The sequence below is a fragment of the Bufo gargarizans genome, chromosome 6 (assembly GCF_014858855.1).
Source record: "Bufo gargarizans isolate SCDJY-AF-19 chromosome 6, ASM1485885v1, whole genome shotgun sequence".
Taxonomy (NCBI): Eukaryota; Metazoa; Chordata; class Amphibia; order Anura; family Bufonidae; genus Bufo; species Bufo gargarizans.
In genome coordinates this window covers 152,450,834-152,470,121 of record NC_058085.1, presented here as the reverse complement: position 1 = coordinate 152,470,121, position 19,288 = coordinate 152,450,834, and the positions used below count along the sequence as shown (strand labels likewise).

Sequence of the window (19,288 nt, the reverse complement as noted above, 5' to 3'; positions counted from 1 at the left end):
GGGATAAACTTCCCCTAGCAAAGAATAAAAGTAACTAGCCACACCTCTGTAACTAGTCACTTCAGATTGACATGTGTGGTGGCAAAAATCTTGTGGGACATTACTACAGAATGGTGGAGTGCATATTCATATGTGAAAGTATGCCATGCTCAAGAAATCATGGCCAACTTGAATATATAAATATCTCACTTTTTTGGATTGGTGACATGTCCTCTTTGAGTCTTGTAAGGGACCTAGGGGTTTCCAACAGAACATTGCCCAGAGCATTACACTGCCTCTGCTTGCCTTTCTTCCATAGAGCATCCTATTTCCATTTCCAAGCAATACACACACACACACAGCCATTCACCAGATGTAAAAGAAAACATGCTTCATCATAGCAGGACACCTTTTTCCATTGCTCCATAGTCTGGTTCTAATGCTTAGGTGCCTATTGTAGGGACTTTCAGCAATGGACAAGGGTCAGCATAGGACTATGACCAGTATAATGTCATGCATGTTGTGTTCGGACACCATTCTATCTTAGTCAGCATTAGGTTTTTCAACAGTTTGTGCTTCAGTAGCTCTTTTAAAGGATCAGACCAAATGAGCTAGCCTTCGCTCCCCACACACATCAATGAGTCTTGGGCACCCATGATTCAATCACCAGTTCATCGTTTTATTCTTCAATGGCCCCTTTTTAGTAGGTGCCAATCGCTAGTGTTGGGCGCAAATATTCGAATAGCGAATATCGGCACTTTGAGAATTTGTGAATATTTAGAATATAGTAATATATATTCGTAATTTCGAATATTCAAGATTTATTTTTTCATCAGTAACCTCCCTTCTTGCTTGTGGGCCAATGAGAAGGCTGCAATGTCTTTGTCTGAGCTTAGCAACATCCCTAGTAACCAATAGGAAAGTTGCCTACCCCTTACTATATAAGAACCTCCCCAGCAGCCATTTTCTTCTGTTTTTTAAGGTTCTGAGAGAGACAACAGTGTCATTGCTGTGCTCGGTGCTTTCCACTCATTACATTAGATAGTTAGTTAGATAGCTTATATATATAATACAGATAGTTAGTGGGAAATAGTCAGTGTAGGTTATATCCTGATATAGTGTAGCTGTTGCACTGCAGGGTGTTAGGTAGTGTCCATACATACATGCAGACCTGCTAAAATGTGAAGTTTCATGTATTGCGCCAAAATATTCATTAGAGCTGATTAGCGCAATTGCGAATATATTGGACCACTCTATCTGCATATAAAAGCCATTTTTAATGTTCTGCCATGCCAACCATTTTCTCCAGGAAACTTCTAGCAGCTTGGAAAATGTAGCAAAAGTGACCCACGCCTGTATTTTGCGCGCATTATGCGAATATTACATTGCCGATTTTTCGCTATCAAAAAAATAATCTCGAATTCACGAATATATGATAAATATTCGCGAAATATCGCGAATTCGAATATAGCCCCTGCCGCTCATCACTACTAATCACTACACACCACTAATAACCCACAACACCAATCCTTTTTGATGCTCTAACCCAATCCTCTAGCCATCACAATGGCTCTTGGTCAAAGTAGTTCAGAACCTTACTCTTGCCAATTTTTCCCGCTTCCAACACCTTAATTTCCAGATCTGACTGTTCACTTGCTGCCTTTTATAATCCAACCTTTGACAGGTCAGAGAGAATAGAACAAAATGCCATTGCTGTAGTTCCCTACTATTTTATTGAAAGAGGTTCTCACATTTTTTTTTTAAATAGAACGTTTAAGACAAACCTTGTCAGTCATAAAAACACAAAAGACCATAGTTACCATTGCATGACATTGTACATTTACTGACTTATATTGTCTGTCTTTTGCACCACCATAAAACATCTCCAGAAAATAGAAAATGCACAAAAATATGAGAAAACAAATCAAATCCGGAACAGCAACATCATACTGAAGAGCTACAGTCTCCTCAGAGCAACCCATTCATAAAAATTTCCATAAGGCTGCTTATCCTCTGTTCTCTAAGGGGGTGTCAGGACACACTTTATTACATATGTACGTTTTATGTGTGTAGAATAGACCATTACACTACACTGGTCAGATTGTGCCGAAAATGTATTTCTCTGCCAATGTGCAAATGTACAGTGAAGTGTGACCAATTAAAACCATATGGCAGATCCAACAACTTGAGCTGATGTGGCACAAAAGTCCCTTTGTTGAATGACAATGACATTACATTCCACCACAAAACAAGGAGTACCCCTAAAAATGCACTTCCACCCATTAACCTTATATCACCTACCAAGATAAGGATGTGCTATCTCCATTCTCTTCTCTTTTTTGGATGTCCCATTGCATGCTGTATTTAGAAGATACTCCTAAATTAAAAAGTACAAAAAAAAAAACTTGTTTCTATAAGAGAAATTGGTGCCTCATGGACTGCCTTTGGGTTTATAATACAGATGTAGCTGCATGCTATACCACAAGGTTTGACCTGTACTTGCCTAGACTCCTGGATTCCTAGAAGAAAGGGTAATTCTCCCATTTAGAACACCTTTTTAAAATGATACAACCCACTCACTCTCCTATTCACTTCTTTGGTCTGGGGTCTGTATAAACGAAAGGTTTGATCTTTGTATTAATGGGGGGGTCTGGTCTGTACATTTTTTTGAGTCTGCAGATCTTATTTGTATTAGTTTCTGGGGGTCTCTATACATTTTTTGATATGATGGAGTTATTTGTATTATTAGTGATTTCAATTCTTCTCCACTTTTGCATATTTTGGCTCCATATTGTGCCTGTATCGAGTGGATGAGTATTATTTTTTTTTTTACTTTTTTCTGCACGTACTGCATATTTTGTAATATGCAACATGGTACATCAGATATTCCCCTTAGATGCAGCTCATTGCTTCTAGAAAGTAATGTGTTGCATTATATGGCACTCACATAGAACAATACAATACAATTCCAGTATTGCATACCATATTAAAGAATGAATTTGACAAACTAATGTGAATGAGGCCTTGCCCCCTGTTTTAACACTTAATCGCAAGGATCAGTCTAGTTGTAAACCGAGAAAGTGTTGTTTCTCCTCGTTTTTTTGGGCTTGTGGATCTGATCTTATATAGTTAGGGTTTGCTTTAAAATGTAAAAAAATTAAGATAACATTTTAGTTGCTTACTATCACAATAAGGGAACAATGTATAAACTAAGGGTGGTGTCACATATTCTTATGTATTAGAAAGTATGAACCCACTGTACCAACTAACTAGTTTGGCATAGGGCTAACCCTAAGGGTGTTGTTCTGAAACTTCCCCGGTATTCATCCTTTAACCTCTATACAGGGATCTGAACTTAGCTGCCGGTTAGCCACCAGACTGCTACCTTCTGGGATAGTCCAGTTGCAGTTGGCATATGACTCACTAGGGTCAGGGACGATGGTGCAAGCTTCAGGCACCCTCTGCCTGTAGGGGATGCCTTAAAAACCCAGAGACCTTGAGAAATTGACTGGGAAGGACTTGGATGTGCTCACACTGGCCCTTTAAGAGGCCAGAGGTGAGCACTTACACATGTCCTAAGGGAGCATCCAGTAGGACCATGGCGGCAGTAGCATGGACAGGATACTGGCGACCAGGATACCTGGATAGCATTGTGAGTCACAAGCCCGCAGGGGACAGCAGGACCACAGACCTAACACATATGCTTTTTGCAGCAATATTTATTATATTTTGTAGCAATATTTATGTATGCAGTTTTTTATGCAGTTTTTGAGGAAAAGCCAGAAGTACAGTACAGACCAAAAGTTTGAACACACCTTCTCATTCAAAGAGTTTTCTTTATTTTCATGACTATGAAAATTGTAGATTCACACTGAAGGCATAAAAACTATGAATTAACACATGTGGAATTATATACATAACAAAAAAGTGTGAAACAACTGACTGAAAATATGTCATATTCTAGGTTCTTCAAAGTAGCCACCTTTTGCTTTGATTACTGCTTTGCACACTCTTGGCATTCTCTTGATGAGCTTCAAGAGGTAGTCACCTGAAATGGTCTTCCAACAGTCTTGAAAGAGTTCCCAGAGATGCTTAGCACTTGTTGGCCCTTTTTCCTTCACTCTGCGGTCCAGCTCACCCCAAACAATCTCGATTGGGTTCAGGTCCGGTGACTGTGGAGGCCAGGTCATCTGGCGCAGCACCCCATCACTCTCCTTCATGGTCAAATAGCCCTTACACAGCCTGGAGGTGTGTTTGGGGTCATTGTCCTGTTGAAAAATAAATGATGGTCCAACTAAACGCAAACCGGATGGAATAGCATGCCGCTGCAAGATGCTGTGGTAGCCATGCTGGTTCAGTATGCCTTCAATTTTGAATAAATCTCCAACAGTGTCACCAGCAAAGCACCCCCACACCATCACACCTCCTCCTCCATGCTTCACAGTGGGAACCAGGCATGTAGAGTCCATCCGTTCACCTTTTCTGCGTCGCACAAAGACACGGTGGTTGGCACCAAAGATCTCAAATTTGGACTCATCAGACCAAAGCACAGATTTCCACTGGTCTAATGTCCATTCCTTGTGTTCTTTAGCCCAAACAAGTCTCTTCTGCTTGTTGCCTGACCTTAGCAGTGGTTTCCTAGCAGATATTCTACCATGAAGGCCTGAGTCACAGTCTCCTCTTAACAGTTGTTCTAGAGATGTGTCTGCTGCTAGAACTCTGCGTGGCATTGACCTGGTCTCTAATCTGAGCTGCTGTTAAACTGCGATTTCTGAGGCTGGTGACTCGGATGAACTTATCCTACGCAGCAGAGGTGTCTCTTGGTCTTCCTTTCCTGGGGCGGTCCGCATGTGAGCCAGTTTCTTTGTAGCGCTTGATGGTTTTTGTGACTGCACTTGGGGACACTTTCAAAGTTTTCCCAATTTTTCGGACTGACTGACCTTTATTTCTTAAAGTAATGATGGCCACTCGTTTTTCTTTACTTAGCTGCTTTTTTCTTGCCATAATACAAATTCTAACAGTCTATTCAGTAGGACTATCAGCTGTGTATCCACCTGACTTCTCCACAATGCAACTGATGGTCCCAACCCCATTTATAAGGCAAGAAATCCCACTTATTAAACCTGACAGGGCACACCTGTGAAGTGAAAACCATTTCAGGTAACTTGCTCTTGAAGCTCATCAAGAGAATGCCAAGAGTATGCAAAGCAGTAATCCAAGCAAAAGGTGGCTACTTTGAAGAACCTAGAATATGACATATTTTCAGTTGTTTCACACTTTTATGTATATAATTCCGCGTGTTAATTCATAGTTTTGATGCCTTCAATGTGAATCTACAATTTTCATAGTCATGAAAATAAAGAAAACTCTTTGAATGAGAAAGTGTGTCCAAACCTTTGGTCTGTACTGTAGGTTGGAAGAAAATGATAAATGTAAAGTAAGGACTTCTCCTACCTGCAGGATTCACTTCTGGTTTTGGCTCAAAGAAACTGCATTAAAAACTGCCATAAAAAGCTGTGTGTGACACCACCCACCCTATGGTGCTTTAGAAGACAGACAGAATATCAATAAATGGGTCAGTTCTAAATTCTTAGATTCTAATCATCTTAACCCAGCGAAAATAATGTGATTATAAAAATAGCATTGTACTTGTTTGTGTTGCATAAGGACTGATTTTTATTTTATTTGTGCCAACTAACCATGAAGCAGAGAAAGCACCTGAAGCTTACCATCAGTATAATACTGGTTATGACTTTTATAGATATAGGGGCACATTTATTAAGCCCTATACCTGGCAGTGGATCCGCTGGAGTTATGAGGAGGTGCCAACCTCTTCATAACTTAGGCAGATCCACTGCCACTTCTACAGTAAATGTAAGACAGCTTCTTAGCTGTCTGACATTTAGACCATTTTCTATGCCTGAAACAGGCGTAGGAAATAGTAAATGAGACGGCCTGCCAGACCGTCCTCTTCTCTGCCCATGCCACACCCACTTTTTAGACCTGGTGTGAGCCCGAAGAAATCACAGATTGCGGCACAAAGGACCTTTGCACCGCAATCTGCACCAGAAATATGCCTAATTTTGGCGTATTTCTGTTTAATAAATGACTCCCATAGTTCCTATTGCATGTTGCATGCAGCCTGCAGTAACCGCACGTAGATTACTGCTAATTGCAGTGCTTTATCTTGCCATGGTTTTGCAGCAAGAACAGGTGAAGCGGGGGAATTAACGTAAACCTTGTGTGTATCACAGATTGCAGGCATTTTTCATTGCAAACTCTAACTTGCCCTCTTTTCCCCATGGGTTTCTTAGACCACAAACTACAGGTTCCTGTAGAGAGGTTTTTCCAAAATTGGCAGCATATTTCAGATTTAAAAGTTAGAGTTTTCAACAGTTCTCATCCTACGAACTTTGGTTCACCAAGTCAATACAGGAGTCTGTAACTTGCGTCTGTGGTAATTGTACTACTATTATATAACGATCAGTCTAGTCCATCCAGAACAGTGATGCTACATCTACTGAAAATACAGCATGTTACCCGTGATCAAGTACTTTCCTTCTCTGAGGCAAGTTTTACTAAAATTTTGTTTTGCTTGTAGAACGGTTTGATGTTTTAGAAAATAAACTGCTGTTTACGGTATGGATCTGTTTTCCTTATCCATGTCTATGTGGAACCACTTCAAATTGGTATATTAGATCTCTTGCACACAGCAGACCCCTATGATTCCATATTACAGTCTCCATGCGCCACTGTATGACACCATATAATGTAGGTATCATATGCACCATATGGCTGCTCAATTTTTTTTTTTTCACAATAGTCTCACATACGGCCCTTACACAATACCCCCCCCTCCTCAAAGAAGAACAAAAACAAAAACAAAAACAAAAAAATCCCCTCTGTTCCTGCTCCATAGATTGATTGTTACTCAATTTAAGGATCCTATTTAAGGATTATATGCCAATTAGACTAGTAGAATATTCATATAAAGTCTCATTCACACGTCAGTGTTCCACCGACGTGTGCTGTACGTGTTCTCCACTGACAGCACACACCCCCATTCATTTTAATGTGTGTATTTACACATCACTGTTTTTTCACGGTGTGTGGGTTCGGTTTTTTAGCACGGAAGCTCTACTTTGTTCGTGTTCACGGATCCATGATGCCCATTAAAGTTTATGGTTCCATGAAAACCACAAATGCAACACGGATGGCAGACAACTCTATTTTGTATCCATGTCCGATCTGAATTCTTTGCAGATTGCACACTGAACCATTAATTTCTAGAGGGCCACAGAAAAAAAAAATGGACAGCACACAGATTGGGTCACCTGGGTTATCTGGGTGCTGTCCACATCCATGTCCATTCCACAAATTATAGAACACATCCTTTTCTTGTCTGTCCTGTGGACAAGAATAGTCATTTTTAGTAAGGGAAGTGAGAAAAATGTGGATTGCACATGGTTGTGTGCATAAGACCTAATGTAAGCCGAAGTGAATGATTAAAAATAGCCTCAGCCACAATTAGCCTGCTTGTTACATAGTTCAGATTCTTCTCTACACAATACCGTTAAGTAACAAAAATGTAATGAAAATAATATGATAAAGATGGCAGAAAGAGGTACACAGGATAGGAAATAGGTGCTACTTCTAGGAACAACACCGATCGCGAGAACGGAACCTCATACCCCGTAGAGCCTCCCAAAATGAATGGAGCAGATGGTTGGGCATGTGCGCAGCCACTCCATTTTTATAAGAGTTCTTAAGATAGCTGTAAGAGTGACAACAGAAAGTGCAGCCATATTGGTTGTCAACTTTGACTTAACTTCTCAGCATGTTTACATATATATGTTCAATTTCACATTTTGGGTGGGAATCTTCTTTAATTACGCTGTCTGATTGGACAGGCACTTTAACTTCAGCAAACAGAACCTGATGGCAAACAGAAGTTCCACGGGTGGCTCTCAATTATGCTTATTTCATCAATTATATGTAGTGATAGAATTTTTCACCATTGTGCAATATTTGGGACAAAATGTATGAAGTGCATAATATTAACTATACTACATGCCATTCAAATTTCTGATGACAAGCTACTACTCAAAACACTTGAAACAGTGGAAATTTGTACTCATATTCAAACTAGTAATGCCGTAAAGCACAACCCTGCTGAAACTGATGAAAAAAGTTTAGTGACTTTTTGAACACCTGAATTTAGGCACGTGTTTCTACAGAACCCTCACCACTGGAGAGGCTTAAATAAGGATTGAAATCTACTCCAGTTAGGAGCTGGAGTAGATTTCATTCTAGGTGCATGGACTGCTAAAGGATGAGCCTAATTTATGATGAGGCCTGCACCTTGTAATTAAGTGTATCCTCCAGCAGCACAGGGGATATCAAAGACTGGCATAAAATGCCAGTCTATGATCAATGACCTCCAAAGTGGATAGAACAATCGCAGTCCTCATCCTGGTTGTCTAATAGCAGAAACATTTTCATTGAGACTTGGAGGGCAGAAGTGATTTATATCTTCAAGGGCTAATATCTGGCACCTGTAAATAAGCTCCATCATAACATTCCATATCATGTATTGGAGGCAATTTCTATTTTTCTCTGGATGGTTAAGAATAACTTTCAGCTTTGCTTCCAAGCTCTCGAAAGCCATTATTAATGCATTCCTAGAATTGTTTGTCAAATCTAATGCCTGAACAATGTTGGCCATATAGAAGAACAGCTTGACGGCATGGGAGGTAAGGGTGCAGACCTACATAGGCAATATCAAGAAGCTTTAAATGTTTTAGAAACAATAAGCATTCTACATTATTTTCTCCTGGACGTGGCTCAGCGCATGCATGATCTAAGATTACAAGCAATAAAAACTATAAAAAGAAGAGAGAAAAAATCTGAAAAGCAGGAAGGACAATGGAACGGAAATAATTTTTATACAGGCAGCATCTGGTGCCCAGATAAGTATTACATTTAGAATTCGAAACATCAATGCTTCAATTGGCATTTTCAGTAAAACTATAAAAATGAGGACCAGTGCAAGTATCTAAAGAGGTTAATGGCAGAATTACAAAAATATCAATCGATTTTCATTTTCAGCTCATGTGAAGTTGCTGAAATTAAAAAATAAAGGGCATACATGCTAAACCAAAAACATCCTTCTCATCAGTAGCAGACACAGAGAAAACTTTTTTATGTCTGCTTTTCCATACATCAAGCCATTTCTTTACATTTTATTTCTGAAAAGGTATTGGATTTAAGATATTTTAAATCAGCATTGCAAGGCATTTTCACAGAATTAAATATTGATGACCTATACCTAAGATAGGTAATTAGTTTCTGATCAGTTGGGTTTTGACTTCCAGCACCCATGTCCATCAGCTGTTTGAAGTGGCCTCTTCATACTATACCAAGCACAGTACTGTATATTGTTTAGTGGCTGTGATTGGTATTGTAATGCAGTGCAATTTACTTGAAAGGGACTGAACTTGTGCTCAGAAGCCAAGGGAGCAATGGATATGATGTCACATGCTAAACAGAGTGCTGTGGCCTCCTCTTCTAATAGCTGTGGGAGTTCTGGGAATCATCCCTCCCCCCTGAACAATCACCTATTGTGAGGGTAGGTCATCAATATTTACATTTTTAAGCATCTTTTATACTTTTCTGTCTGTGCATACACTATGATTCCTTACCATGTATTAGTGACCAGGCATGCGTAAAACATGCTACATTCCTTATTCCTCTTAGATTTCGTACAGATTACTGAGGAAATGTATTTCAAGACACATAGAGGAACAGTATGGTCCCATAGCAGGCTATGGACATTATATTAGACACTGGTAAAACATGGATTCTTAATATGGTAGTGTTCAAGCCACCAAAGTCTGGCTACACCATTGACTTTGACCGACATCTCAAATTATTACCATTTAAACATTAGAAAAATGTATGACACCCATTCTATACAACAAATAAACCAAACCAAAAATATCAAGAAAAATAATTTTTCAAAAACCTCACTATGTTCATAAGGGTGAGTACGTAGTTCTGAACATGCTCTTTTCCATGGAAGCGCACAACAGAGTCATCCACTGCAAGGAGCACCTCTATATTATAGTCATCCTTCTTAGCATGACGTTTCTTGCGTTCATTGTCCAGCAACCTGACCTGCATTGATTCCAGTGGAAAAGGGAGATCGCCCACTTCACTCTTTACAACTAAAAATAAATAGGGATTGTAAGTTGTCATGATACAATAGGTATCAAATATGTGTTCAATATGACAGTACTATATACTGTATGTTACTCACAAATCCCCTGCTGCTCCCATTCCAACAACTCCCAGGTCTTCTGTCAGGTTCTAATTCCTTTCCTTCTTTACGTGGACATGTAGTGTGGCAGCCAACAACTGGCTGCAGTAGTCACATTTCCACATCCAGAAGGACCAGAAATGGAAGACCCAGGAAGTTTCAAAACAGTGGTGGAGACTGGAGCAGGAAGTATGACTTTAAAAAAAATGTTTTAAGTCATTAGAGATCCCTACCAATTAATAGAATGAGGGGTCAGCTCTTTCACCCTTTAATTAGAGAACCAGGTGATAGAGAGAAAGAGAGAGACTAGTGCACAAATGTATGTTTCTGACACTGGCATATGTTAGACATGATAATTTGCATATATTTTACCAAGAAATACAGGGGAGCATCGTCTAGCCTAGAATAGTGGTTACATGTATAAACTGAAATAGTATCTACCCAGAGGTTCTCCCTAAGGCCTTGAAACTAAAAATGTTGTCATCTGTTTGTTTGTTTTTTGATTAAGGGCTTTTATCCTGAAATAACTAGTTGCAGATGTGAGGCGGGCTTAGCTATTTTTATAGCTTTGCTACATAAGCATGGTTAAAAGGCAGTAAAGCATCTCTGCCAATCCACTGTGTGAAAATAATACAGTGCTCATATTGCTGCTGTGTTCTTATAGCTCCTGCTGTCTCACTTGAATGGGACAGCTCCTTCCTATTCACCTGAGGATCAGTACAGCAAAGGCAGACAACACCTTCATCAACTTTATTTTACTGTTTTGGATCAACTTCAGGCAGAAACACCTCCAAAGCAACCTTCAACTGAAAGTGAGACAAGACAAGCTAGTTCTCTTTCCTAGGGCAAGAGAGCCAGAAAGCCTCAAGAGAAACATGTTACTTGGTTGACTTGCCTTGTGGGGTACTCTTTGGGGTGCTCTTTATTATTAGGGAGATGAAAAAATAAGCGTGAGTATTGTATGCCAGGAGACACTACTCTTGGTTTCTAGGATGAGTATATGCAAATCACATATCTTAATTTAGCTGGCATGAGAAAAGATTTGCATTCTTTTCTGTTTTTGAAGAAAAGCTAATTTGAATATCTTTCCCAGTAAGCAGAAGGTATGCAAATTAGCTTGGCAAAAAAAGGAGTGGAGTGGATATCCTATCTAATGTCAGAAGAATTAAGATATGTAATCTCTTTAACCCTTTCAACCCAGTATTAGGCTACTTTCACACTAGCGCTTCTATTTTCTGTTATTGAAATCCATCATAGGGTTTCAATACCGGAAAAAAATGCTTTAGTTTTGTAACTGAACAGAACGGAATGCTCAAAAATGCATTCCATTCCATTTGGTTGCGTTCTCATACTGGAGAGCAAACCGCAGCATGCTGCGGTTTTCTTTCCGTCGTGGGAAGCGGAGCAGGACGGATTAATCATGACCCACAATGCAAGTCAATGGGGAAGAATCCATTTTACTCTGACACTATCTGACATAATAGAAAACAGATCTGTCCCTCATTGACTTTCAGTGGTGTTCATGATGGATCCATCTTGGCCATGTTAAAGATTAGGGACGAGCGCTCTGTACAGTATTAGAATGCATAGGCTCCGATGAGCTGAAGTTATTACTTCGCGAAGTCTCACGAGACTTCGCATAATAACTTCCGAAATTGATTTAGACTGTAAAAAAAAAACATTTCAAGAGCTGATGCAGATAGTTGTATTATCAGTAACGGAAGCGTTTTTGCTGAGCCCTGCCGGATCCAGCAAAAACTCTAGTGTGAAAGAAGCCTTATCCAGTGATATTAACTAGAATTTCAAGGTTAGGTGGCATTTGGCTTTAACCATGTGCAAACATAATTTTTTTTATATGGCATATTCAGAATTTTGAAACGAAGCAACCCAAATAAAAACAGGGTTATGTGAACAATACAATGAAAGAGTACATTATTATTTTTGAGGTACCTTCATTGTGCATCTCCCCTTGATTTCCAGTTTTATTGTGTTGAACAGCAGATCTCCTGTAGACCACATGAGCACGACCATTTTCTTCATCTTCCTGTTTTCCCCTTTCTAAAGGCTCAATAAAGAACTCACTGCTGTCAGTTCTTATCATTCCAGCCTAAAGTTTAAAAAAAAAAAAAAGCCCATAATCAGAAAAATCATAAGAAAACATACTACTACATGAAGATTTCCTTAACAGGTATTAACAATTACTACTTGGTAGTGTTGAGCAAACTTCTGTTTTCCAGTTAAGCATACCGGGTTCGAGTTATCTAAGAATCCTGTTGTAGCGGAATTTATAATGGAATTTTTAGATAACCCAAACCTTGTATGCAGAACTTTAAAACAGAAGTTCACTCATCCCTACTACTTGGCTTTAGCTAAAATCCTATTTGACTACCTTGCATTAAAGGATAGTAACATACAATCACAGTGACGCAGATAACTACCATTATCACATTATTATACCACCACAAAGGAGAAGATAATACCACCACACTACTATACTACTACAGAGAAGACACTAGCACACTGCTAACTACGATAGAGAAGAAGGTACTAACACTATGATAGAACACACAACCACAGATACAGTACCACAGATATTACCACACACTACTACAGGGAAAAATATTCTTGCACTACCATACAGTCACATAAAGGAAGATTACATACTACCACATTACTACTACCACAAAGAAGAAGCTACTAACATTAACACAGTAATATGCTACTATAGAGAAGATACTACAATGTTACTCCAGTGAAGATACTACCACATTGCTATATTAAAACAGTGCGGTAGGTAATAACACTGTGATACAACTTACAACCTTAGAAATTAATATACTACCACACACTACCATAGAGAAGATACTAGCAGATGCTACCATGCAACCTTTAACCACATAAAGGAAGATACTAACACACTACTATACTACCACAGAGAAGAAGATACTAACATTACGATGCAATATACAACAACATGAAATGAAGATACTAGCACACTACATACTGCAACAGAGAACATACTGCCATATTGCACAACACACAAAAATAAGGACAAGTATTAGGAAAATGCCAGTTGCCAGGAGGGTTATAGTGTGATATCACTCCTCAGCAATCTACTGTTGAGTGTCAGTGGTCACGTCTTTTGCAGGTGCTAGAATACATATTTAGTTGTTATTATCACTCTATTAGTCAACTGTGTGGAACATTACAGCTGATACATGCATCGTAAGATGACCAAGAACTTATTTATTTTCGATGGTCATTTCTATAACCAGCTCAGGAGTGTGGCAGTGGGTAGCCCTTAGACCCCCACTGGACTTTTGGGAGGCCATATGCATCTTTGCAGAACATATGAAAGAAAAACACAGATGTCTGGTTAAGATACACCAATGACATTTCCATCCTTTGGAGTGGCTCTAATGGAGATATTTATAATTTCATCAAGAAGCTAAATGACAACAAGCTTGGACTCAGATTTACCTCTTATATCCATGAAGACCAGTTGGCTTTCCTTGATGTGGTGCTTAGCTGGGGGCTATATTGAGACCAAGATCTATCGCAAAAACAGCTAGGAATAGTCTCTTAAATTGGGACAGTGCCCACCCATATTCCCTAAAGAAAGGTATCCCAAAGGGACAGTATCTGCATGTATGCTGAAAAAAATTGCTCCAATGGAAAAAGATCTAACCATCATGCAGAAGACTTCAGGCAGCGATTTCTGGTACACAGATACCCGGATCACTTCTTAAAAGGACCCTTCTCAGAACCATTGAACATAAACAGACGACAATGAGAAAAATATGTATGATTGGTATCTTCAACAGGGCACATGAAGAAGTCAGGAGAATTTTTCTAAAACATTGGGGCATACAGAGAGCAAATCCAGATTTAGCATAGTTGCTAGGTGAACAACCTGAGATCACCTTCAGAAGGGGATGGAGCATTCAGGGACTTCCTTGTAAACAATCACTTTGTCTCGATACCAAGAAAAAGAATATGGCTGGAACTAAACCATGGGGTAATTTTCTCTGTGGGGACTGTAGTGCATGCAAACAATTTCTTCAAACAAAACACTTTAAAGTCCCAAACAAGAAAACAATATCTGATCAGGGATGTTATTAATTGCAAATCTAGTGGAGTGATCTACCTAGTACAGCGTACATGTCCCATGCATTATGTTGGAAAAATGAAATGTGAATGTCATAGGCACATCAGAGAACATATAAATGATATACTAAACAAAAAACACACACCGGTATTCAGGCATGTTCATGATGCACATTAGGGAAATGTTAACTCAATATAACTCACTGGCATTACCATGATCCCCCAACAGTAGAGATGGTAACTAGTGTTGAGCGTGAATATTCGAAAAGCTAATTTTTTCCGCGAATATTGGCACTTCGAGAATTTGCGAATATTTAGAATATAGTGCTATATATTCGTAATGACGAATATACGTTTATTTATTTTTTAACACTGTACACATCAGGCGATCATCCCTCCCTTCTTCTAGCTTGTGGGCCAATCAGAAGGCTTTATCACAGCTTAGCAACATCCCTAGCAATCAATAGAAAAGTTGCCTACACCATGCCGGTATTTCTCGTGCATTACACGAATAATACATTGCCAATTTTCGCAATCAAGAATATAATCTTGAATTCGCCAATTCCCGAATATATTACAAATATTCTACAAAATATTAGTGAAATATCGCAAATTCTAATATTGCCCTGCCGCTCATTACTAATGGTAACTAGGATCAGAAAGTGCTACAGGTAGACGGCCAGTGGATCCTATTGGATGAAATCTATGACACCAGGAGGTCTGAATGAGAGCATTCATTTTAATTGCTTCATTTTATTGGCAGTTTAGCCTAACTGACTTACCGCAGTGAATGCTGAACTCTTTAGCTGTGACTGACGCTTATAAGGCGCCTATGTAACTGTCACTTAACCTGAGCACGCTAGTAACATGGAAACTATTTATTAGTAAACTGACGATAACCCATTGTAGACAAACTTTATATAACGCTCTGTTTTATACTTACCTTTTGTAGATCTAACACCGAGAACCAGTTATGAGATGCTCCTCTACATATATCTTATGAAATGTTTGTTCATATAATCCACATGAGTGATAGCTTACCATCGAACTCTTGAGCTGTGGCTGACACTTGAATGGCCATCATGTAGCAATCGCCTAACTGGAGCACACTAGCAACACGAACATAATTTATTCGTACACTCTGTACAACGCAATGACTACCGGTTATTCTCCATGAGAACTGTATAGGATACATATAACCAGAAGACACATCAATGTCTATAGCCACTGCCTTAGCTTTATACCCAGATGTCATAATTCCAGAATTGCCCCCTTATGAGCGAGCAATATAGTAGGAGCCTAAACAAACGGCGATTAGGGTAATACAGACAGGATAGGCTTAAGTTCAAGCTTTGGATAAGGGATTGGCCTTCTCAGGGGGTGCTCCGCTTATATCTGGCCTAGGGTTTAGCTGTACCATAATATCCAGTTAGAGGATACGGCGATGTAGGAAATTAAGCACCCATCTAAGTCTGGGATCACATCATGTTTTTGCCACATCATTATTTTGCCTGTTTTACGTATACAAAAAACATATGTGTTAAACGGATGCCATACAGTGGCATCCGTCCCCAAAGAGTACACCTAGACATTGTCACAATTTGGTGCAATTTGGAGCATTTTAGTGCAATTTGGCACAGGTACTTTCAGAAAAATCTATTGCGGCTAACTTGCCAAGGGGGCATGGCATAGTAGGGAAGGAGACGTGGTCAAAGATGCAATATTTTGCGCCAAAATTGCCCATCAACTCTGGTATACAATTATGTAAGCCAACCAGCAGCTGTTATATGCTCTCAGAAAAGTGTCTATCCCTGCACCAGATTCATCATCCAGCCAGAACCACCGTCATACAGGTCTAGACAGCCTGTCTATGCTTACGCCATCTATAGGATTAGTAAACCTCTCATTATGTTCTATCAAAAAAGGTAGAAATTTGAGACTTGAATATTATTACAATAAAAATGAACCTAAAATTCTTTGCCAGCTTTGTCTCACGCACTGCGCTAATAACACACCTGTAAAATTCCTACATTTGGCATATAACAGAGAACTATAAACTTCATTGATCTCAGGCTGCAGTCATATATGAACCCCGCACTTGTTTCACATGGTCTACATTAAAGCAAAAATTGCCTGAAGTGCTCTAGGGTTTTAAATAGCTGCTGTTAGCTAACAAGGATGCAGCCAAGACTCGCAGTCTTCTGGTACAAATTTTAGACCATGTGTCTGCTTGGTGTATTGTAGTCTAATGATAATGAACTGTCTAATAATGTATTACTGCACTGTAAGATTTAGAGATAGATGCCAGGTGATTGCACAATACATCTTTGGGATTCATACTGCAGGGATCAGCAACCCTTTGGCACGCCACCTGTTCTGAAACTACAACTCCCAGGACCCTCCTTCCACTTCTGAATAAGTGTGCATGCTGGGAGTTGTAGATTCACAGCAGCTGAAGTGCCTGTAAATGTTAATAAAACAAGTTACTAAGGAGTCGCCTGACTAATGACATTGTAGACCAAGTGCATTTACAGGTCACAGAGCTCTGAGGGGACTATATATTCTTATTAATTTGAGATGAGCTAATCAATTCTAAACAAATCAAATTTGACCTGAATTTTCCAAAAATTTGGGACAAATCCAAATCCGATTTTTGGGTGCTTTGATTTGGGTGAATTTCTCAAGATTACATCAGCCATTTTTGAGCTCAGAAGACCTGAGAGATGAAGAGAGATGACCCCAAATTGGTCATTAAAAAAAATCCTGCAGTGCAATTTGTTTTAAAGAGGTTGTTTGTTACCACCAGTTGGATACAATCCTAGAAGACCCAGGAATATCACCCACAACTTGTCAGGGCAATTGGAGCACTTTAGATTAGGGTTGAATTTATTATTCTTTCATCAATGTTATAATATATAATAGGAGGTACATTGTAATAACCACCTCAACGGCTGTGAAAGCTATTTTACAACAGTAAGGCTGGGAATACACAATGATATGTGTCATATGACTGTAAGTCTTAGAAGCTACTTGACTACACGACTAGTTTAGCGTTTAGCTGAAAAAGCACAAGCAAATTGCAGGAAAGTCAAAGGTAAGTAGCACACGACATGCATTGTGATCTATTATAGCATAGTGCCGTGCGCTGGCCTGCAGAGGAGGTGTGGGGTAAAGAGAAGCCTGGGAGTGGTAGTGGACGGAATGAGCATAATTGTAGTCCTCAAGATAGCTAATCCTTGCCCCAGTGCTCCCACAGGTAGTGTGTGCAGTGATAGAGGGTCACAACCCATGTTTCCCTCTGGGCACACCCTGGACTTTGGGGTCTCCTGCCTGGTGGGGCTCTTGATATTAAGTTAACAGCGGGGTGCTACGCAGGAAATGGGGATGGTGGTTCCAATCGGGAATGGAGACCAATGACCAGGCCAGCTTAGTTACAATAATATAAAGTCTCTCCTTTATTGAAAAAAATGATGGGGTTCACAGTACAGATAGTAGCAGTAAGCAAAGTTCTCAAGTATCTGACAAAGCAGGAATTTCCCAAAAGTCGTGTATAGGAGGCGATTATGATGTTAATCCTCCCTGAGTCTCTTTCTATAGCTATATGCAATATTTCCAAAATGACCAAAGGGGAGCAGTTCCTCAATACTTCTCTGCAATGCCAAACTGCAGTGTGCAGTCCTAGATCAGATGGCTAGTCTGTCTCAGTAGTGTGGCGGGTGCCAGAGGAAACAAGCTAAACCACATTCAGTAAAGTATAAAGCCATATGCGTGTGTTACCTTTAGTGACTTTGTCCAATCACAGCCCTTAAAAGGTGCTCAACCTTCTGCAATAATCCAATGCTTCTTTCCATCAGGCTGGTTCTTAGCATAGTTGCTTTTCTGGCAGCTTGTCTGGCTTACACACCAATAGTAACATGCAAGTCTTTACTCCTTGCTGGCTGACCATGAACTACCCACTAGTCAGGAGAGAGTAGGACCAGCCCAACACCAAGCAACTATTACTAACAACCGCCTATCCATAATCAGCCTTTCGGAATACATAGTGCATAGTAAAGCCATATAAACCATTTGTACCAGTGTAAGTGAATAGTTAGGATCTAAATAAACATTTTAAATAATTTTAGTAGTGAACCATAGCGTTAACCCTTTAACGGTGAACCAGCGGTGCAACACCTTTGATCGTCATTAGATGCAATATCGGAAGACTCACATCACGAAGTAGACCCAGCTGTAATGAGGTTTTCTGGTTTGCATAAACATCATTTAAAATAATCATTTATGAAGGTAGCTGTAATTATGTAATTTTTTTTTATTTTTACCTTTATTGCTCCTTTCTTCTGTTCAGGGCTGTGGTCACATGACCATGTCCATGGAGCTCTTTCTTATTTACTGTGATGTTATGTCCTACAGGGCAGTGATAAAGGAGTGTCTATGCAACTAGCTGGGTGGGAGGACCTATAAACTTCCTGGGAGTTGTTGGGGGGGGATGTTGGAGTTGTGGCAGAGAAGGTGCATTATGAGTTTAGTTGGATACAGGAACAGGAAGTGCAACATACAAGATGTGAACCAACCAGAGTGATTTGTTTAAATTGTGAAAATGGGTCTGCAGAGTCCAAATTAAAAAAAAAAGCATGGAGAAGCAGAAGCAGAAAAAGTCACAAAGCCCTAGTTTGTACATTTTTAAAGGAAATTTATCACCAAACATTTTATCTGCCAGCTAAAACCAGATACAACACTGAGCCTTTAGGAGTAACGGAACTGCCCCCGTTGCTCCTAGAAGCTCATTTGCATATATAAAGACTTCTTTTTTGTCATGTTCATGGAAAATTGAAAGAGTAGAGGAATTGTAAGCCCTTTGTGTTAAGCTACAGTAAGTAACATTTC

The 19,288-nt window shown here is 39.5% G+C and overlaps 1 protein-coding gene across 3 annotated transcripts in view; it reads right to left on the bottom strand.

Annotated features, from left to right (window-relative positions):
- ADAMTS14 (ADAM metallopeptidase with thrombospondin type 1 motif 14) overlaps nt 1-19,288 on the bottom strand; it is a 201,471-nt gene that overhangs the window by 158,998 nt on the left and 23,185 nt on the right. For all 3 annotated transcript variants that reach the window (XM_044296805.1, XM_044296806.1, XM_044296807.1), the window contains exons 3-4: nt 12,248-12,404; nt 10,009-10,205 (exon numbers count right to left, since the gene is read on the bottom strand). In XM_044296805.1, coding sequence (XP_044152740.1) covers nt 10,009-10,205; nt 12,248-12,404 — 354 coding nt within the window. The remainder of the gene's footprint in view (nt 1-10,008; nt 10,206-12,247; nt 12,405-19,288) is intronic.